The 22,616-nt window shown below is 46.5% G+C and overlaps 1 protein-coding gene across 2 annotated transcripts; it reads left to right on the forward strand.

The window, feature by feature from the left end:
* The first annotated feature begins 538 nt into the window (after positions 1 to 538).
* Positions 539 to 10,541, forward strand: SERPING1 (serpin family G member 1). Of its 2 annotated transcripts, none has more exons than XM_019715418.3 (8): positions 539 to 622; positions 1,099 to 1,176; positions 2,703 to 3,201; positions 4,716 to 4,850; positions 6,296 to 6,499; positions 6,671 to 6,810; positions 8,899 to 9,118; positions 10,026 to 10,541. In XM_019715418.3, exons 2-8 carry the CDS (start codon positions 1,123 to 1,125, stop codon positions 10,277 to 10,279), a joined length of 1,506 nt encoding a protein of 501 aa, XP_019570977.3. In that variant the 5' UTR covers positions 539 to 622; positions 1,099 to 1,122; the 3' UTR covers positions 10,280 to 10,541. The 2 variants fall into 2 exon arrangements, with proteins under 2 accessions (XP_019570977.3, XP_019570978.3); XM_019715419.3 differs by having other exon boundaries at positions 541 to 622; positions 2,718 to 3,201.
* Positions 10,542 to 22,616: the final 12,075 nt, after the last annotated feature.

A 22,616-nucleotide genomic window follows, 5' to 3' on the forward strand; every position in this document is an offset into this window, starting at 1 on the left:
TCTTCTTGCTAGCCCCCATTTCTTCTGCTTGCGTAGTCACAGCAGTTATATCAGTGGCCAATGGCTCACTGGTTACAGCTGACGGCCAACTAGCCACAGTTGATGGCCATTTACTACCCGAGCCAACACCTTTCTATGTGAGGCCGAGAGCCTGGAAACTGCTTTCTGGGGCTCTGTCCCCACAGGCCTATTTCCAAAGGGTTACTTGGAAAATCATCAGAGATGAGCAAATCCCGAAAAGCTGGCTGCTTGTGTGCTGTGGAGCACTTTGTGCCTGTGCTGTTTTTTATCACGGCCCATGAAGACGGGGGATAAGTTTCCTTGTGTAAAGCTGAGAGTTTCACCCAAGCTTCCCCACCCTGCCGACTCAGGGCTAAATCCCAGGCCCGACCCCCAAAGCCCCACTAACGGATCTGACCCATCATGATTTACGGGAACTCACACCAGTGATCAATCATCCTTAATTTGTAACTGGGCAGTGTCCTAGGCCAGCCAATAGCGAAGACCAACAACCGCCCCCCCCCTCGCCCAGCCACACACACACACCCCACCCTCCCTGACCCCGTGGGACTATCCACTCAGTCTGCCCTGAAGCTGCTCAGTGACCAGGAGTTGGGAGCAGGTTTGGTTCTTGGGGGGGTGGGGGTGGCGGTCTCCTCATCTCTCTCTTTCCCTCCCCCAGTTTCCCGCCCCGTTTTATCTCTGCAGTCTCTATAGGCTTGCTTCCACTTGAGACTTCTGTCCCCCCTCCCCTCTCCTGTCCCCTCTCCCCTCCAAGGTTGTCGTGCCCAACCCCCTCTGGACCACCTCTTCTCCCCCAGCCTCTGGCCTCATTGTTTGGCTAAAGCAGGACCCCCTGGATGGAACAGATGGACGGAGACCGGGCCTGGGGGGAGAGGCAGGGCCAGCGGGTGCCGGGAAAGGGAAGCGGTTTGGAGAAAACAAAACAGAGGGAGGAGCCAGGGAGGAGGTGGCTGGGAGAGGGAGGAGGACGGCATTCGCTGAGAGGGTCTAGGGCCTGGAATGGAATGGGGGCGGGCCCCGGGGTGGGGGCCCGCCGAGCCCCGGAGCTGGCTTCCACGCAGGCTTGCTCCGCAGGTCCGGGCTGACGTCGCCGCCCAGATGGCCTCCAGGCTGACCCCGCTGACCCTCCTGCTGCTGCTGCTGCTGGCCGGGGTGAGTGGCCCCTTCGTGGGGTGGGGGGTGGGGGGGCTGAGGGTTAACCCTTTAGGCTCCGGAGCCTGAGAAGAGTTATGAGCAAGCGACATTCGTAGAGAGCGTGGAAAGAGCAGGGGTGGGGGTGGGGGTAGGGACTCAGATGGAAGCAGGTTCGAATCCTAGCCCGCTACGCACCAGCCGTGGTGGCCTTAGCAAGTCACTTCTCCGAGACTACCTGCCCTGATGTGTAAAGTGGAGAATAAAAGAGAAGGACCAAAGAGGGCAAAGAGGTGGACTGCGTTTTGTGATATAAAAGCAAGGGGTTGTTGTGGACGCTGAGCTGCGAGGTAGGATGTTGGCTGCCGAGACACAGGCTCTCCCAAGGCTGGAGCCTGTGAAAAGCCGAGGGGGAGTGGCAGCAGACACACCTGGGCCTGAGTGGGGGTTAATCGCAATGCGAGGTCCCGGTGGTCTGGGAGGTCATCGGTAAGGGCTGAGCCTAGTGCTTGGGTGCTTACTTGGATGCTTACTTTGGCCTATGTGTTCAAGTGTGTGGAAGGTGGCACCGTAGTGCCCTTTGAGATTCAGCAGGTGATGTAGTGATGAGCCGGGACCTAGAATCAGACCGAAGTTTGACTCCTACTTCTTCCTCCCGCTTCTGTGAGACCCTGGGCTAGTTACTTAATATGCCTCAGCATAGGTTTCTTTGATCAGTGAAATGGAATAATACATGATTTCTCAGCCTGGAACTGTGGACATTTGGGGCTGGATAATTCCTCTTTATGATGCGCTGTCTGTGCATCTTAGGATGTGTTGCAGTGTCCCTGGCCTCTATCCACTAGATTCCGGTAGCGTCTCCGCCCTCCCCCCATCTCTTTCCCTCCCTTATGACAACCAAAAATGCCTCCAGATATTGCCACATGTCCTCTGGGGTCAAAATTGTCTCTGAGAGCCATTGGTCTATACTATTTCTTCTTCCCCTTTTCCTTCCTTTCTTCCGCCTTCCTCTCCTCCCATCTCCTCTTCACTTCCTCTCCCCTTTTCCTTCCTTCCTTCCTTCCTTCCTTTTGGAATGACTGTTGTTTTCAATACCCACTAATGGGTTGCAACCTACAATATGAAAAATCATTGTTTTAAAGCAAAGGCCACAAGCTCAAATAACTATACTGGCCAGGTAGGTTAGCCAAGACGGGCAAATATTTTAAAAAATATTTTAATAATTGCAAGAACATAGATAAATGGCTGTTGACACTCAGCTCCAAAGTTTGGGAAACAACTTTCTATATGGCAGTAATTGCTCAGCAATAACAGACTCCCTGCGTAGTCCTCGTCTTCCACAGAGAATATCCCTGCGCCCACCCCCACCCTGCTCCTGCCTTGCCCTCTCTCTGAAGGAATTAGTAGTGGTGGCTTCAGGACACACCTTTTACCCTCCAGGCTTTTTCAGGAATTATTTTCAGGTACAGGCTATTGTCCACATCCCACCGTCTCTTCTTGCTTTGAGTGTTTGAGGGGACTGTGCCTCAGAGAAAAATGGAACTCAGTTTCTTGAACCACAGGCTAGAGCCTCCTCAAATCTGAATGGTACCAGCAACAGCTCCATGGATCCAGAGAGCCTGCCAGGGGAAAGCAAAGAAAACACCTCAGAGGATGAGAACCCCAGGAATGTATCCATTCAGCACAGCGTGGAGAGCCCCAAGAATCTACCCACGCAACACACCGTGGACTCTTCCACCATGCCGACAACCAACTCAACCATCCTAACAGCCAATACCACTTTGCCACCCACCTCCCAGTCCTGCAACCAGTCCACCACTGAACCCATTCAACCAACTACCCAGCCCACTACTGGGCCCCTCTGCCCGGGGCCTATCATTTCCTGCCCTGACTCGGAGAGTCATTCAGCAGACACCATATTGAGGGAGGCTTTGATGGATTTCTCCCTGAAGCTCTACCACGCCTTCTCGTCAGTGAAGAAAGCTGAGACCAACATGGCTTTTTCCCCTTTCAGCATCGCTAGCCTGCTCACTCAGGTCCTGCTTGGTAAGAACCTGACTGAGTTCTCTCCAGGCTGTATGTTCTCCCCAACCCAGATACAAAGCTATGCCTCTGTGAGGAAGCTGTAAAAATGGGCCACGTGTGGGGGGAGGAGTAATCTTTTTATTCTTCAACACTCATTTATTTCATTTAACAATGATTTAATAGGCACTATTGCTTATAAAACCCTATAGACTATACGAGAACATATAAAACAAGGTCCCAGCCGCCACCCATTGTTCAAGGTAAGGCAATAAGGGAGCTGCAACTGAAAGTGATAGACGTAGAGTAGAGTAGAATTGTGATAACGCTGCTTCCTAGCTGTGGGGCCTTGGGTAAATCACGTAACTTTTTTTTTTTTTTTTTAATTTATTGGGGTGACAATTGTTAGTAAAATTACATAGATTTCAGGTGTACAATTCTGTAATACATCATCTATAAATCCCATTGTGTGTTCACCACCCAGAGTCAGTTCTCCTTCCAATCACCACAGACTTAGCTTTTTGAGCCTGAGTCCTCATGTGTAAAAATGGAGATGGTTGTATTTACCTCTGAAAGTTAAGCAGATAGCCCAGTGCGGCTTGGTGGGAGGTCAAAAAAATGTTAATCTCTGTGCCTTCCTGAGGGATCAGTGTCAAGTCCTCAGGGGTAATTACCCTAGGAATGGCACAAATTGCTACAAGCCCTGGAGACAGTCACTGCAAGGGGGAAATTCCAGGCAGGCTACTAGAGCCAATAATACAATGAGCATAAGAACCCTTCTGGAATCCCAGAATCCTAACATCCTTATCCTCTACCCACTAGATGCTGCTAGCAACCCTCCACCCCGCTCCATTCATGACAACCAAAGTGTTTTTAGACATTGCCAAATGTCCCCTAGGAGGCACATTTCAGTTGATGGGTTTGGGTTAATTTCTTTATTGCCCAAAAGATGCGGCTTGAATCCTGTTTCAATCCTCCACTTATTAACTCTGTGGTCTTAAACTGAGTAGATCACTTAATCCCTTAAAACCTCAGTTTCCTCATCCGCACAATGGGGATAGTAATTATCCTTATGTAAAAGGGTTATTATGATTCAATGACATCATACTGGGGAAACACTTTAATGCCTGGAACCAAGTAAGTGCTCAATCAATTTTATCTATTACTGTACAGAAGATGTGTACAATAAATATTTAATAATGAATACCTGAAAGGGTATTGCGCATCCATCGTCTTTTATAATTCTCTGATGTCTCCTTTTAATAGTGATCTAGCGTCCCTGCCTACAGGGTGAACCTGTGTAAACCCAAACCAACTAAATAATAGTTAATGTGAAATAGTGATTGGACCAGGCTTTGAATGATGAGGGGAATAAAAATCAGTCTTCCAAGACCATGTTTCCATCTGTGGGGATAATGTGATTCCCCTCCAGAGCAGGCAACAACCCCCCATTCCAGCCTGGTCCCTCAAAACTGGTCCTGAATGGTGGGGCCCCCACGCCTCCTGCAGTTGCCCCTCATCTCTACCCTTTGTTGTAGGGGCTGGGAGCAGCACCAAGGAAAACCTGGAGACCGTCCTCTCGTACCCCAAGGACTTTACCTGTGTCCATGAGGCCCTGAAGGCCTTCACTTCCAAAGGCTTTACCTCAGTCTCTCAGATCTTCCACAGTCCAGGTGAGTGCCCAGGGCGGGGTCGCAGCTGCTGAGCAGGGGGTCCTGAGGGGATTCTGAGGGGACCCAGCACTACGGAAAGAGGACAGAGGGAGTTAAGGCTAATACATTTTGATGGACTGCAGAGCAGGTAAGGGCCTCAGCAGACATATCAAGTGGCTCCAGGAGCTGGGTAGTTCCCCTGGTGAGACTCTGGGCAAGTCATTTGCATTCATCAACTCTGTTTAGTGTACGAGTTCATGAATAGATCGAGTTCAGGCTAGAGAGCTATAGATAAAAAATTTTTCTTTGCTAATCTGGGTTGGGGGAGTCTTGGGGCTCCTAGTCTTTGTACGTTTTTTGGTATTATATCAATTTGTTGTCATTTACATGGGTTAGATTATTAAGTAGGTAATAAGAGCAATAAACTTCCCAAATGATCTAATGCAGTTATTTTCAAATTTTGTTCCCCAGAGCCCTAGGGTTCTGAGGCTGAGCTGCTTCGGGAGTCATGCATGGTGGGAGTGGGGGATTAGGGAGGCTGGGGGGGGGGGGGGCACCACTTCCTGTGAAAGGGAGATGGAGCCAGTTAGGCTCTGAGCTCCTGCCCAGCCTCAACCAGAGCCCTTTTATATTATGGGCTTCAGACATGACTTCATTTGAAAACATAGTTCTGCTGCTTAATAAGGTTTGAAACCTACAGATCTAGTCTGACCCTCTGTTTAAATAAGGGGAAACATTTTTTTCCTGTCTATTTTTTTTAACTTAGGAAAACAATACTCCTTCATTGTAGACACTGAGAAAATACAGAAAAGCAAAGAGAAAGAAAATTCACCTATCACCCCATTATCTTAAAAAGCAAACAAACGAAAAAAACACCCTCTTTTTAGGGTTGAGAAAATATGGCTCAGATGTATTTGATTAACATTGGCATTTACTTATTTGCTATAAATCAACTTTGTCCTCTGTCTTGCTAGGTTGGTGGAAAATACAGCTGCATTCAATATTAGTTATTTAGTCCAGGAAAAGTTTCTCTTTCAAACACTATTGTCTTTAGTGGACCTGGGCTTTGGAGAGCAAAAGCCAGGAAGTCTGGTTACAAACTTCTGCTGAGGCCAGGAAGCGGACTCTGTTCCCTCTTTAATGAAGGGAAGAAAAGAGGAAATATACAGGCAAACGGAAGTTCAGCTCTCAGAGTTATCTAGCTGAGCTATGGCCACATGGCAAGCAGCAGCAGCAAGAGCCTAGGATGGGCATGTCTTCTGTCCCAGTTCAGGATTTGCCTTCTTTGGGCCTCATTGCCATGGCAATGAGGGGTGGGCTGGACCTCTGCTCCAATGTGCTGTGTTCATTGGAGTGAGCAGCAAGTGACAGGAAACAAGCTCCCTCTCAAAGCCTGCTTTTGGAAGGGGAGAGGGTGTTCAAGGGACTCATGCCTCCTTCTCTCCACCTGTCCCCCGCCCCCCCAGACGTGGCCATAAGGGATGCCTTTGTGAACGCCTCTCGGAGCCTGTATGGCAGCAGTCCCAGAGTCCTGGGAAATGACAGTAGTGACAATTTGGACCTCATCAACACCTGGGTGGCAGAGAAGACCAACCACAGGATCAAACAGATACTAGACAACCTGCCCTCCGACACCCAGTTTGTCCTCCTCAACGCGATCTACCTGAGTGGTAAGTGAGCCCTGGACCAGATCATCTTCCCTTCCTGAGTCCTTCCTCCCCTCCTGCCTTCAAGTTCCAGGACTGGATCCCATGGTACCTGTCCCACCCCTTGCTAACAAGTATTTCAGCTCTCCATCCTCTCTTCACCTGCATTAGAGTAACCACCCCCCTTCCCTCCAGCCAAGTGGAAGACAACATTCGATCACACAAAAACCACGACAGAGCCCTTTTACCACAAATCCTCTGCGATAAAAGTGCCCATGATGACCAGCAAGAAGTACCCGGTGGCCCATTTCACTGACCCGACTTTGAAGGCCAAGGTAAGTTCTTGGCTCTTGCCACTCTTGAGTGTCCTGATTTCTCTCTGCTATGGCCCCATCACTTTGGGGTGCACCCTTGCTAATTCATCATTTCTACTCCTTCCCTCTGTATTTCCACCCTGTCTTTTCTCTTTCTCCCTTCTTCAGCCTAGGCCGAGGCAGACGTTGTATATTTTAGGCTGGAAAGCAGGATTCTAAAGTTTCTTCATTCATCTCTGCTGTGTTGAATGGCAAAAAGTGAGTTGTGTTTCTCTGCTGTGCATCTAATGTATGCATGCATATACAGCATGCATGCGTATGTGTACATGTGTATATCTGTGTGTATACATGTGGTAAGCATGCGTGAGCACATGTATTAAATGGCTTAAATTCCTTAGCAGAAATTGAACAGTGTAATTTCAGTGGATGGGGAGGGAGGAGGGAAGACAGAATATGCAGCCCAGAGGATTCTACTTAGTAAATTGTCTCATGCCCAGTGATCAGATATTTCGCCTCATTAGGAGAGCAAGACGCAGACCTATGAGACAGAAAACAATGGGAGACACACGTGTGACTTCGTTCTAGGCTGAGAAGTAAAGGATATGTCTGGGAACTCCAGGCTTGTTTCCACTTGGGGGCTGTCCTTCGCTTTTCCTCTGCCTAGATCCTCCTTTCCTCAGATTTTCACTTGTTACTTCTGTTCATCCAGGTCTGCTCAGAGGTCACCTTGGTGGAGGGGCCTTCCCCCTCCTTAAAGGAGCCCCCCCTTCTCACCCTGTAACATCACCCTGTTTTAGTATATTCATGGTTTTTATCACTATCTGAAATTATGTTATTTGCAATTATTTGATTACAATATTATCTATCTCCCTGAAATACTCTCTCTCTCCTTGGGAACAGAGACCTTACATGTCTTGTTTTTACAACAATATCCCCAGCACTCAGAACAATGCCACATGTAATAAGTGCTCATGATATGTTTGCTGAATGAATGAATGAAGGAATTCATTGGAGGTATGAGAAGCTGGGAAGACTTCATGGAGGAGGTGGCTTTTCACCATTCCTGCACTTTTCTGCCCGCTCATCCATCCCTATTCAATGAATTGACCATTCATAACTGTTGAACAAAACCAGAATAGCACATGTGTAAGGCAGAGGACAGTGAATATATATGGCATGTTTAGTCCATCATGGCATGTTTAGAGTGCTAAATCAGAGTATATGGAGGGAGAGTATCAATGTGATGTCTTTTTCATCACCCAATTGAATTCTGTAGTCTAGATTCTTCTCAGCCATCTCAACGTCTACCATAATGTTCTTTTCATGATAGTCTCATATCCTGTTAGTCTAAGATTTCTCAACGTTGGCACAATTGACATTTTGGGTTAGAGAATTCTTTGTTATGGGGTACTATACTGGGCATTGGAGGATTTAGCAGCATCCCTGGCTTCTTCCCACTAGATGCCAGTAGCACTGTGGCCCCCCTGTTCTACCCACCCACAGCTATGACAACCAAAATGTCTCTGGACATTGCCAAATGTCCCCTGGGGGCAAATTCGCCCTGGGTTGAGAACCCCTATATTAGACCCATGGGTCCTGCACTTCTCACACTTTTGTTTGGCCATCAGGGAAAGTCATTCTAATCGCAAACTGGAAAAGTAAGCTGGGATCGGCTTGTACACAATCTTGAATGTCACACTAAGAGATATATACTTAATCTCATAGGCAGTGAAGAGCCATCAAAAGTCTTAGAAAAGGACTGACCCAGTAACTCTGGTGACACCTTTCACACGTTATGTACTTCATGCACAAGACACTTGAGAGGAAGGGAATGGCTCGCAGAGCTCACATCACGTGCCTGTATTACATAGCTGGTCAGTAGCAGAGTCAGTGTGTGAGCAGAAACTTGTGTTCATGCTCTGCACCTCACCAGCGCAGAGTCAGACCGGCACTGTTCACCCAGCTGGCATCCCCATTTCATGGCAAAGCCCGGGAGCCGAGGTCTGGCTGCTGCTTGCTGAAGTAGTACAGACTAGGGCAGCGGACTGAAGGTCAGCCTTGGCCGGACTCACAGGGTAGGAAGACTGAGGTGCATCTCTTATTCTCCAGGTGGGGCAGCTGCAGCTCACCCACAACCTGAGCTTGGTGATCCTGGTGCCCCAGAACATGAAACACCGTCTTGAAGACATGGAGCGGGCTCTCACCACGTCTGTGTTCAAGGCGATCATGAGGAAGCTGGAGATGACCAAGCCCCAGCCCACTCTCCTGATGATGCCCCGCATCAAAGTGAAGAGCAAGCAGGACATGCTGTCAGTCATGGAGAAGCTGGGTGAGCCCTGGCAGCCCGGGCTTGCTCCCAGACCATCGGGGGGGGGGGGGGGTCCCTAAAAGACAGTTAGCACTGTTAGAGTATTTTTCACATCCGTAATCTCAGGTTGTCCCTCAGTCCTGTGAGTTAGAAGGGCAGGTGCTATTATCCCATGAGAGCATTGAGGAAGTGACTCAGAAAATGTACATGACCTAGCCAAGGTCCCTGGAGCTCGTTAGCAGTGAGCCAGAACACCAATCCAGGTCTCCAGCTCCCTCGACTGTTTCCACTGTGGTTCATTGTGGCAGAGACTGGAACAGGTGACTAAGGTGGGCCACGGGTGCTTCTCCCCGAGACATTTCACAACACTCAGCCACTCCAAGGAATATGCAAGAGGCAATCTGGGCAAGAGGCTCTGGAGGCTTCTGAGTTTAGGAGAGGCAACAGAGACTCCGTTCCTTAACCTTTGGCCTCACTTCCTGATCTTTGACTTCATGTCCAGATATATCACTTCATTTTCTGTTAAAGAACTTGACCTTCTAGTAGATGCTCTTGTTTCCAGTATATGATATCACACTCTTGTATATGACCTCATGTGATGACAAATGACCTCTTTCCGATACAGTACCTCATTCCAAGGTCATTGTTGACAAGCAGAGACATCACTTTCCTGGTTTAGGTGTGGGGGTGAGAGCAAGGCCGCTCACCACTTGAAAGAAGGTGGTGGTTGGAGTGAAGATGGGCCCACTGGCAGAGGAACCCATGAACTGGACCAGAAGTCGTGATATATATTTTTGATAAGCAAGGAGGAGGAAGAAGAGAGTACTGGGACTTGGGACCGACCGAGAAAATTCAGGACAAATGTCTCCAGCAGCTGAGGGTTCCAGGCTGGTCATTGACTCATTGTTTTTCTCTGGTTATGCCCTAGAATTCTTTGATTTCTCTTACGACCTCAACCTGTGCCGGCTGACAGAGAACTTGGATCTTCAGGTTTCTGCAATGCAGCACCAGACGGTGCTGGAGCTGACAGAGAGTGGGGTGGAGGCGGCTGCAGCCTCGGCTATCTCTGTGGCCCGCAATTTGCTGCTCTTCGAAGTACAGCAACCCTTCCTCTTCCTGCTCTGGGACACACAGCACAGGTTCCCTGTCTTCATGGGGCGGGTGTATGACCCCAGGGCCTGAGACCTGCAGGGGCCAGGCTAGGGCCAGCCCTACCCCTCAGGCCTCAGCTCCCCCATTACAGCCCTGCTACTGCCTGCCTGGACTTGTCTCCAACCACCACCCACCTTAAGTGTCCTCAGTTTTCCACCTGAAGGGCTCCCGCAGGGTCTGGTGAAGGGACCTGCTTCTAGTGTCCCTTCCCTGTGACTCTCCAAACCACTTTTTGCAGCTTTCTCTGGTTCAAGTTCACTAGACTCTACAAATAAAACTTGGCAGACCATTACTTTCTCTCTCATTTGTCCTTCAGTTTTTAAGGACAAGGGCTACCATGCCCCTGTGTCAGCTAGCTATTGCTTTGTAACAAGTCACTCTGACTTAGTGACTTAAGACAGCAATCATTTATTTCACCTAAGCCTCTGGGTTGGCTGAGTGGTCTTACGGAACCGGGGTGGACCTGGCTGATATCCCTGGGGCTCACTTACATATCTGTGACGGTTGCCAGGTTGGTGGTGACGTGGCTAATCGACAGTGGCCTCAGCTGGGATCCTCCATGTCTCCTACATCCTTCCAGCAGGCTAGCCTCCATTGGCAGTGTTTCAAGAAAGGAGTCAGAAACAGGCCGTCTTTTTCACATCTCGGCACCTCTGCTTGCATCAAGTTTACTAGTGTCCCATCAGCCAATGCAAGCATGTTGCATGGCCAGACCTGGAGCTGAACGGAAAGGCACTACAGTGACTGAGCAGTTAATCGGAGGCTATTCATGCAGTCCCTGTCTCCCTTGTCTGTGACAACAGTAATAACAGTAACTATCATTGTTGGGAACTTGCACAGGTGGCCTGCTAAGAGCTTTGCAGACATTCATCCTCACGACACCTTTATATGGTAAACTCTCAACTGGGAGAGAGTGTGTTCCTCAAAGCCATGCAGTTAGGAAACGGCAGAACGGGGTTCGAAAGCATGACTACGTCTAAGTTCATGGTCTTTATCTTCTATGTCTCTGCCCTCTTATCTTAAAAGTCCTGCCTGTATTTGTTCAACAAACACAGTGCCCATGTGTCGGTGGCACTAAGCGCAGAGGATGTAAAGATGACTTAAACTAGTGCCTGCCTTCAAAACCTACAGCTTGATGGCAGAGACAGGAAGACAAAATTTTAACCCAGCATGCTCTGTTCATCTCTGAATATGCCTCCTAATGTGTGTTTTCCCATTTCTAGTTTATCCTCAGACTCACGTTTTAGTCCTTCTACCTCCCATTTTGCCTTTCTCCCTCCTAATCCCATCTTTTTGTCTCCGTCCCGTCTCTGCTTCTCCCTTTGTCTCCATCCTCCACTGTCTCTCCCTTCTCTCCTTGGTACAGTGTTGGCCACCCAAACGTGCTGACTGATTTCTGACTTCAGTCCTTTCAGCTGCAGGTCAGGTCATCCTTGCCCTCTCCCAGCTCTCATTCAGATATTCCGGTTGGCAGCCACAAGCAGCCTAGAGGTACGCATACCCCCCTCCCATGACAACACATAGGGATTTGGCCATCAATCCACAGACATTTCTCAAGCATCTGCCCTATAGGGTCTCAACTTAGATCAAACTAGTCCTGCCCGAGATGTTTCTTTTTCTTTTTTTTAATTACATTTATTGGGGTGACAATGGTTAGTAACCAGGATGTTTCTATGAGGTGTTTTCCTTAAGGCCATCAGAGCCCCCACTCGAGAGACATCTGCTGCCTGCAGAATCTGGCTTCCCCATCTGCCTCTCACAGAGTACCCTGGTGATAAGGAGAAACTGAGGCATGGGGGCAATGCGGTAACTGACTAGTTGGGTTCTGCAGCCAGGCAGTAGCTCTCAGCTTTTCGGGCTGGTCCCCTTCTCTGTGGCCTGCGCTGGGTGCCAAATTCCAGGCTGAAATGCAAGATGAGAGCTGACCCAAGCTTCCGGTGTGCTCTTTCTAGTTCATGCACACTCTGGTCGAGGTCGGGCCTGTCTGAGAGGGGAAAAAAGGCTGGATTTGATCATTCTTTTTCAGCATAGCCCCTACCCTGTCGGTCATCTACTACCACTTGCTTCCTACTTCAGGACCTGGCTCCCCAGGTGGACAGAACCTCAGAATGCCAGGTCAGAGGCATTCCTTGCAACTCAGACTCCCAGCCAAGGCTGAGAACCAAACAAGAGTCACTCTGATGTGACTTGTAGCTCTGGGGGCATGGAGAGATCACCACTTCACATCAGTCTTGATTGGCAGCGTGATCTCTACATGCCCTACCCAAAAGACAGTCTCTCAGGCTGATAGGAAGATGGCAAATTCCCATGTGGGCTGGTCCCACACTGATTCTTCTATGAGCAACGGTTGAAAGCAATGGAACCTCCCAAATTAAGGAAGATTCCCCACTCCTGGAGGAGATACTGACCTGATTACAGCAAAGTCAGGAGGTGGGAAGCGATTCTGACCCATGGGAACAGAACTTTGCAAATTTTTGACCCTACCCCCACCCCGTGCTGTAAGCCAGGTATTATTCCTGTTTGTGAGATAAGGAAGCTAAAACTCAGAAAGGTTAAGTAACTATCCAAAGGTCATACAGTTGTAAAGTGATCCCATGTCTGAATTCAAATGTATTCGGTGACTTATTTGGCCAGGCTATTTCCTTTCTGCCCAAACCAGACTATAAATCAGTTCTGTGTTTTCTTATGCCCTGTACCATGTGCCCCCACCAAGCCTATCAAAGTGCCTTACACTAAAAAGAAACAAAAAAAAGAACATTGAGTGAATGAATAAAACACCACATCCAGGTGGTGGGGGAAGAGAAGATTCGTATTCATCTGGAAGAATAGAAAATCTGGAAGTGAAGAGAATTTAAATATTTTCTGTTCTGAGGCTTTTCTTATGAGAGGCTTTGTGTCACCTTTTTGTTTGTTTGTTTGTTTAAAACAATTAACATTTATTTAGCTCATGAGTCACTGAGTCTGTGTGGGCCTCAGGTTTATGGGGGTGTGGGGACAGAGCCAGGAGTGCAGTTTCCAGGCTCTCAGCCTCATGTGGAAGGTGCTCACTCGGGTAGTCAATGGCCATCAACTGTGATTGAATGGCCATCAGCTGTGGCTAGTTGGCCGTCAGCTGTAACCAATGAGCCATTGGCCACTAATATAACTGCTGTGGCTATGCTAGCAGCAAATGGGGGCTAGCAAGAAGATGGTGGCTGAGCTAGCAAGCACGGATTGCAGTTAGCATGGCAGATTGCAGCTAGCAAGTGAGGTTGATTGGCAGAGAGAAGCGAAGGGCAGGCTGCGGATAGTGTGGCTCCTGCTTCCTGTGTCTCCAACCCAGCCACCAGCGAGACTATAGTGGTATGACTCCCCTACCTATGGCTCCGTGGGTGTTCCTTTTTGGTCTCACCATGTCCTGTGTTCTTATGTGGGGAGCGGGAGCTGAGACCCTGCATGACACCCTGCATGACAGGGGGCTTTGGTTATGTGGCTGCTGCAGTCAGCTGGAGGATAACTGGAAGGTCTGATGAGGTTTAGCTTTGCTGAGCTTGTATGGGTTCTTTCACAGGTCGTGGGCCTTGGCTGGGATGAATCAGCTATCAGGTCTCTCGTCTTCCATTTGGTCTCCCATCTTCCAGGGGGCTAGTCTGGTCTTACTCGTATTCATATGGAAGTGTCAGGGGTCTAACAAAGTGAGCAGAGGCACCCAAGAGGCACTTCCCTCTTGAGTCTGAAGCTAGGCGGTAATATAACATCACTCTGCCTCACTCTATTGCCCAAAAGCAAGTCACCAGACCGGCTTAGATTCAAAAAGTAGGGGAAAAAGTCTCCACTTTTTTTTTCCTAGTCATATTGTATTATTCCATTTATGTGAAGTTCAAGAACAGGCAAAACAAATCAACCGTTACAGAAGGAGCTGGAATAGCTATTACCTCTTGTTGTGGGAGACGTTGCCTGGGAAGGGGACAAGGGAGCATTCTACATGCTGACAATGTGTGTCTTACACAGGTGGAAGTTGTGTCCCAGTCAAAACAACTAAAAGTCTCCACTTTTAAAGAAAAGACCTGCAAAGGCACTTTGCAAAAGGCATGGATATAAAAAAACATGAATAATTGTGATCACTTTTCCAATCTGCCATAATGGTCTTACAGATTTGTAGGGAAGTATTAGCAACTTTCCCCAGCAACTTGCTGCTTTGAGATTTTCCTTAAAGAGCTTTTTTGTCTGTATCATAATGTTAGAAACAATTTATCATGTGAAGTTTCAAGTTGCTTGCATGTAATTTTACTCTTTTCTGCTTTCTCTGGCATACTTAACCGTCTCTTCCCCCGGCCGTGTGTCACTTTTGAGAAAGTAAGAGGGCCATACACTCATAGACAGACACACACACACACATCTAAGACCCGCCCCCCACCCTTCCGCCCTGCCCTGCAGTAGTAACCTGGGATAGAAAAAGTTCCAGTGATCTGCTTTCCCTCCCCAAGGACACAATCCTCCTCACATGGTTTGGTTGAGGCTGTTCTGAGAAAGAACCTTAAGTGTAAGGGTCCGCTGCAGTTAGTCCTCGCTGCCACAAGGTGTCGCTGTTGAAACTTTGTCTGGCATAGCCTTTTGGACACTTGCAACGTCCTGGGAGGTTCCAGGTTCTTAAACAACCACTATAGGGATTTCAACTTTCATTCCAAAGTTTACAGTTCACCCTCATTCAGCCACTGTTTCCCAAAGATCAATACCTTCAGGTTCTGCCTGGATTCAGATGGCTTCTGACCTGAGCCACACTGTGTCAGACCAGCCTGGTCCCTACAAACCCTTAGGGCCAAGGTTGAGAACCACAACAGCCCAAAACTAACGCGCATTGAGCGCTTACCAAACTGTCAAGTGGGGCTGTGTTGAGAATTTCATGGGTTATATAATTTCATTTAAGGGGAGATGACACCTTACAGAAAGGACATGTTACTTAAGACATCAAATAATTCAAGACTCACGCATACATAATTGGACACTATATTTTCCAGAAGAATAGTTGTAAAAGGTAGGGAGAGGAATTTTCAACCTCTGTAGAATATTTTTGTCTTTGTGCTAGTTCTTATTTACCAGATACTAAAATCTCTATGTTTCACAGAGTAGACACTCCTAAGGTAACTGCTTGGCATGTTATGACAGTTATTTAGGCTTTTTCATAGTGTCTTATCATATCTAACTTCCATTACAAAGTTATTGATTTTGGAGAATGTTTTTTGGCACTCACACCACTTAATGAACTCTAAGATAGCATCATTCTAGGATACAGAAAATATTTTAAATGATAATGTTGAAAATTAAAATAACAGCACATTAGTCATTAATGTCACTATCAGAAGTGATGATGAACATAAACAATAGCTTGATTCATAGGACATGAACATTGATGGCAGTTACTTACTTTTGCAGCTCAAGTGATGCTGTCACGCGGCAATAGTCGTAAACAGCCTACACCCCACTCGGTGCACCAATTATGAAATCAAGCAATGCTGATGATTTTTTAAAATTTAGGGGGACTTGAAGTTTTTCACATTTGCATAATTCAAATTTGCATAATGTATGATAGCACCACGCCATTTTCATCTCCTTTTTGTGGGTGAAAAACGAAGCGTTAGAGAGCAATTAATCTACTCCTTCAAGGTCTCATCGATGGTGAACAGTGGAGTTGGGAGTCGACCCCAATGCTTAGGAACCTAGATTCCATTTCTCTGAAGGTAATTTTATGTTAGAGAAGTTACTGATATTCTTTGTCCTAAGTCTTGGTTGAAATTATTCTCATCCTTCCCAAAAGCTCTCTACAATTTTGAATCTCTGCAAGAAATGTTGGGGAAATATGAATTCCCCTTATCCAGAAAAACCTGTATGCAAATTGGGACTCCTCCTCCTGAGCTGCTTTGGCTATCAGGGACCTCAGGGAGTGCTATTTCTTCCCTCAGGACGGGCGGTCTGCCATTTGGAAAACTAAGAGGGGCCAGTCAAGTGACTTCTTGAAACTGAAAGTCTGCTTCAAGTGACCCAGACAAAAGTCTAGCATTTTACATATTCCTCTCATTGCATATTTAATCTTTGTCTTGACAAGCAACTTAGCACCCATGCATGCTCATATACAAGTTAGTACACACAAACATACATATATGCAGACATGTTCTCACACTGATATAGAAGTCACAAATATGCGTATATACTCACATGCACACACACGTACAAAAGCACACGCACACTAGCCTCTGAGAGTTTATGCCATTTTCAGGGCAAACTTTACATTCAGCCCAGCCCCCATCCCTGAGGGAGGCTTCCTGGCATGGAGGAGCAGGGAACATTCACTCCCTCAAGGGAAGAATCTCAGAGCTAGTCAGCACTCATTACAAGCCATGGAATAGGCTCATCCATCATCCTGGAGTGACAGACTGGGTGTGCAGCCCACCTCCTGGCCTCCCAGCCCCCTCCCCCATTCCTTTCCATTTCTTCTTGAGTGACCGCTGATGGCTCCTCAGAATATGAAGCCGAGTTTTAGCTGAGTATCTATCAATCCTTTCCAAAATCACAAACATGGGCAAGCCCAGACTGAGCAGCTAGCCTTCTGCTCTTCTCTCTACACACTCTGAGAGCTCGTGGCAGCTCTCCCACTCTCTCCCATGCATAACCCCTTTTCAATTGGGCTTTTACCATGTGCCCCATATGGGCTTTCATTTTTAGTATTTCATTGCAACTTTGCAATAATCCTGTGACTCGGTATTATTTTGCCAGGTTTGCAAATGAAAAAAAAAAGAGCCTCTAAGATATAATTTGCTCAGAGTGACCCAGCTGGAAAACTAGATATTCAAACCAGAGTCTGCTATTTGTATATCCCAGGATCCCAGTGCTTCTCCCACCCCACCCACCTCCATTCCAGGGAATCCCCAACTCACCATCTCCGTTTGAAGAGCCAGTTTATTGCTGAGCATTTTGTCTTGGAAACCCCACTGGCACTTCCTCCTTATCTTCTCTCCTCAATCAGCTTAAGAGCCAAAGTCTGAAAGAGCCTCACAGTGGGAGACCAAACACCAGGCCTAAGGGTCAAGGGTCAGGGACTGAGCAGAAAATGCCTGGCCTGGCACCAGGCAGCCAGGGTGAGAGGAGAGGGTGCTGAAGAATGGCCACGCAGAGGACCTTCTGAGTTGGTGTAGTCACAGCTTGCCTGACTGTTGGTGGCTCCAGGGTACAGCGTCAGAGCCAACACCTGGGCTGCTGTCACAGCCAGATTGTCAGTTCTGGATGCCTAACCACTGCTCCTCAAGCTGTGCTTTGTGGGGACTGGGTGTCCTGGACATGCCCTTGGGGTGCCTTCAGAGGGTGAGGCCAGGGCAAAATGGGCCTCATTAGAAAAATCTGCTTCCCCACTGAAATAATTTTGGAAACCTCCTGGAAGGCAGAGACCATGTCTTTTCGTCATTGTCCTCCGCTTCAAGCACGGAGACTAGCACCCACAGAGTTAGCACTCAATACATATTGGCCAAAACAAAGCAAAACAAAACAAAACATGCCTTTCTGACCCCTGTTCACTTATTTAACTGCTGCCATTCTTCTAAGCCCAGTGCAAACCCCCATCCCTCAGCCGCGTTCTCTGCTTTTCCCAACCAGGGGCACCTACCCTTTCTTTCTCCAAACACGGTGCTGAACATGTACTGACCTGCGTTTCCCATACCGTGTCCGTGCGTATTTGCCTTTTTGCTCCACCTACTAGGAAGCTCTTTGGGAACCTGATTCAGTCCGTGCTTCTCGGACACCATCTATGCCTATAAGTGTGCAGCAAACACTTTTGATTCAAAGAATGCCCTGTCCACACTTGGGTGAAGATTTTATTTTACAATGATGACATTGATGTTTGTCTTATTTTATGTGTCTCCTCAGGAAACCATTGGAGGGAAGGAATACCAGAGCATCACTTCTCATTGTTACTATCAGCTAGGGTTTTGCCTTTATAAGTTGTCGCTAAGCATAGGAATTACACATTTGTGTTGGGTGGTCTTTCTTCCTCACTGCTGCCCCAGGCCTTTGACCCTTGGGTCAGGATTTAGGGTGCCATGATGAATGGCTTCAGTCACAGCTGGGGTGATGGTTCTGTACCTTTCATGTAAGTAAACATCTTTTAGCTGCTCTAGTGATTAAACAATGTGACAACGTTGTGGATTGTCTTTCCTTATCTAATGGACCACCTAAAGAGAATCTATACTCTATTTAATAGATTCGAGTCCTTGGGGCCTTTTCCCTTTCCCTCTCATTGATATGTAGTTTCTATAGAATTCCATATTCACCCACCTTGTTTGTTTCCACCAAGATGTTTAAACTAACAATTATTTACATACAGGAAAAAAACAAAACAAAGCCAGGAAGAACCGCGCCCCCCCACACACACACACAGAAGGATATTGAAACAAAGGAGAGAAGTAGTGTCTGATACCAACCAGTCTCTGGTATTAATTAGTCTCAGATAGGAATCACCAGTCTTGCCGCCTTGTTCACAATAGCCAAGAGGTGGACGCATCCTGAAGGTTCGTTGGATGAAGAACATGTGAATTAAAAAAATGGGGTCTACACATAGAATGGACTACTATTCAGTCTTAAAAAAAGAAGAAAATCCTGCCATCTGCTACAGCATGGATAAAACTTAAGGACATTATGCGAAGTGAATAAGCCAGTCACTAAAGGACAACTACTGTCTGATTCCACTTATATGAGATATCTAAAGTAGTCAGACTCGTAGTAGAACGATGGCTGCCAGGGACTAGAGGAAGAGGGAGAAGGGGAGTCGTGGTTCAATAGGTATAGCGTTTCAGTTTTGCAAGATGAAAAGTTTCTAGAAATCTGTTGCACAACAATGTGTGTATAGCTAACACTACTACACTGCACACTAAAAATGGTTAAAAGGGTAAATTGTGTGTTATATTTTTTATCCCTTCACACGCCATTCATGGGTAATAATTCTATCCCAAGGGATTCCCAGTAGTAAAATACCACAACCTTGCACAATCGGTATTGTTTTCCTCCCTTTATAAAGGCAGGAAAGGAGAGGTCCAGAGACGCATTTGAACCTGGAGTCATCTGACTCCAGCCATGCTTTCTAACCATGTCTCAGACTCTTCTGCCCTAGGTGGCATCGGGCTGGTGACCATCACTCCATAGATAAGAGCTTTGAGTCAGGGCATGAGTTCAGAGAGGTTTCTCTGGTTTGGAAAGGCCAGACTTTCCATGTCAAACCACCTCCCCAACAGTTTTGACTGTTTCTCCCAATATGTTCCCCACTTTTTCCTTTGTAATAGAACCTCTGATGTTCAGTTTGACCACCCGAAATAAAGACTTCCTCCCTTGAGGCTAGCTGTGGCCATGTGACTAAGTTCTGGCTAATGGGATGTAAGCAGAGATATCATAGGTAATTTGGGGAGGTCTCCTTAAAAGAGGGGCACATCATTTTCTTCAGTCTTCCTTCCTTCCTTCTGCTGGCTGGAATAAAAGATGTTGGCTGGAGCTTGAGTGGCCATCATGGGTCATGAGGTAGAATCTAATCTTAACTGACAACCCAAACCATAGCAGATTGATACCATCTTGTGAGGTCCTTGCAGGCAATGAATGCATCTGATTTATCGATGCTGCACATATTGCACATGGGTGAAATTTTAAGTCATCTCACTGGTGCTGACATGTCTAGTAGAACCCACATCCTTCAATGCTTATGGTTGGATGAAATCACAAGATACCAAGTGCCCACAAAGTGTAGAGATTTTTGAAGATAAACATTTATAAATTAGAAGCCAAGATCATTGACTTCTATCATTTTCTCATTTATTCATCCATTCAAAAAGTAATAATTGAATGCCTACTATGTACTAGGCATTGTTTTGGCACTGGAAATACAGTGTTATATAAGACAAACAGAGTCCCTGTCCCACGTCCTCCCCACCCCAAAATGTACACTTTTATGGACTGATAAGGTCTTCCTTCCACTACCCACCATGTGATATGAGATGCCCCAGTGTGTGTGGGAGTGTGTGCAGGGGAGGACAGAGATGAGGGGGGAATTCTGAAACTTGGCCAGGAGGAGCAATTTTCTCTTGCCCCAGATTTCTTCAGAATGTCTGTTTTGGAGGGACATAGGAGCGCTTTAATATGAAGTCAATTAACTCACCTAGGAATCTACCAACTAGGCCAGTTCTTTAAGTTTCTCTGGGGTCCCAAAGAGCCCCCAGCTACCAAAAAAAGGATTTCTGGCAGTAGTAACTGGACAATGTGGTAAGTTCACCAAAGAGGACCTATATTTTCTAAACAAAAATCATGGCACAGGTCTGAGAAGTCCCTGTATCATGTACTATGGGGTCCACTGAACTGAAAACAAAATTCTCCCCACATATAGATTTGGAGCATATGACATTGTATCATATTAGCTAGACCCACCACCCTAAAAATCCTTTTGCTGCTTGAAAGAATAAATCTAGTTTTTCACTGCATCATTATGCACAATACTCAAGATGTGGAAAAACCTAAATGTCCATTGACAGTTGAATGGAAAAACATATATGGTATATTGGTATATACCTACAACAGAATATTATTCAGCCTTAAAAAAGAAGGAAATTCTGCAATATGTGACAACATGAGTGAACCTTAAGGACATTATGGTCAGTGAAATAAGCTTGTCATGGAAAGAGATATATGCATGATCCCACTTATATGAGATGTCTAAAATAGTCAAGCTTGTAGAGTCAAAGAATTAAATGGTGGTTACCAAGGGCTGGAGGGAGGGAGAAATGGGGAATTACTAATTAACCAACATAAAGTTTCAATTAAGCAAGATGAATAAGTTCTAAAGATCTGCTGTACGCCATTGTACCGATGGTCAGCAGTACTGTACTGCACACTGTAAAAAGTTTCTTAAGTGGCTAGATCTCATGTTCAGTGTTTGTTCCATCTTCTTAGCACATTAAAATTAAAAAAAAAAAAAAAAAGAACTCTAGCAGTGAACCAACAATTTAGCACTAATTTGGGCTTTCTGGTTGCTGGTCCTAAGAAACTTGCATTCTATCTGGGGAGATAGAACAAGGAAAGATGAAAAGACATAGTCTATGCCCTCAGGGAGGCTCTTGGGCTGGTGGGAATCCGATACCAAATAACCCTAACTGCCCCAGGCACAGGTGCAGCTAGGAAGGCAGATAGCGATCAATTGGAAAGGCCTTGAACGCCATGCTAAGAAGTTTGGAACATATTCTTTGGGAAGGTCTAACCTGGAGGGAGAGGAGAGGGTATGTCATCAGGAGGGCAGGTATATAAACGGACTTCAGAAGATTCACGATTCCCTTGGAATGTACATCAAAACACAAAAGACAGAATTTTCTGGAAAGAGTTACCCACAGTTTCATCAGCTTTTTAAAAAAGGATGCATGACCCAATAAGGGTTAGGAAACATTGTCAAGGCACTAGGGAACCATCACAGTTTGGGGCAGATGAGTGATCTGAGGTTTGTGTTATGGATTCACTCTCTGATGGAGTGGAGGTCAGAGAAAAAGCTTTTCAGAGATGATACAAAACCCCAGGTTGATGGAGAACACAGGATATGTCTGAGACATAGGATACACAGGGTTTAGGGTAATTTGGATGAAGGTGGCGTAGGGAAGGAAAGGTAAAGATTAGAATTATGGTTGGAACCCTAAGGGAAAAGACGTAAAAAGTTATGACTGACTTTCAAACAACGCAATTTCTCTCAATCTGCTTTAGAGTCAGATGAACATTTTCACAAATCCAGCCCAGGGTGCCTTCCAAACCACAAGCTCACCAGGCAGTTTGCCAAAATTTCATTTTAGTCTATGGTGTGTTTTGATATGAGAGTCAGATACACTGTTCTCATCCTCTAAATCATGTGATTCACATCCAGAAATTTTTTAAGATCCTAACGAATTGGAGAAAAATCTAGAGTTACTTGTTTACTACCTATATTTAAAACTGTGTTTCACCGGGTCACCTTAGAGCTTCCCCCATCTTTGCAAAGCAGAAGACCTCTCCTATGGTTGTATAAAATCAACCCATGTTGGGCTGTTCCAATTTCCACAACAAATAAGGAAAAGCAAAAATGACTGACAAAAGGTTGTCAGCCTCGTGTTATGCTTTTACCTGCAAAATAGAACCTAGGAAGAGTGACAGGGGAAGGTGAAGGCGAGATAATTAAATTGAGTTTGGGCAAACTGAATCCAAGGTATCTCTGAGACATTTCATTAGTTCGGAAATTTTTGGTTGTGGGTGACAGAACCCAAGTGAAACCAATGTAAGCAGAAGAGGGAATGTCTTGTTTTATTTACATAACTAAAAACTCAAGAGGTTCTGTGCTGCAAGGCATGGC

The sequence above is a fragment of the Rhinolophus sinicus genome, chromosome 14, assembly GCF_057876585.1.
Source record: "Rhinolophus sinicus isolate RSI-liver-muscle chromosome 14, RSI-T2T, whole genome shotgun sequence".
NCBI classification, from domain to species: Eukaryota; Metazoa; Chordata; class Mammalia; order Chiroptera; family Rhinolophidae; genus Rhinolophus; species Rhinolophus sinicus.

What these genes read in the sequence shown, in the direction of transcription:
- SERPING1 (XM_019715418.3), top strand. Translation starts at nt 1,123, where the DNA reads ATGGCCTCCAGGCTGACCCCGCTGACCCTCCTGCTGCTGCTGCTGCTG. An exon ending in TGCTGCTGCTGCTGGCCGGG is followed by an intron (nt 1,177 to 2,702) that starts GTGAGTGGCCCC and finishes AATGGAACTCAG; the next exon opens with TTTCTTGAACCACAGGCTAG. An exon ending in GCTCACTCAGGTCCTGCTTG is followed by an intron (nt 3,202 to 4,715) that starts GTAAGAACCTGA and finishes CCTTTGTTGTAG; the next exon opens with GGGCTGGGAGCAGCACCAAG.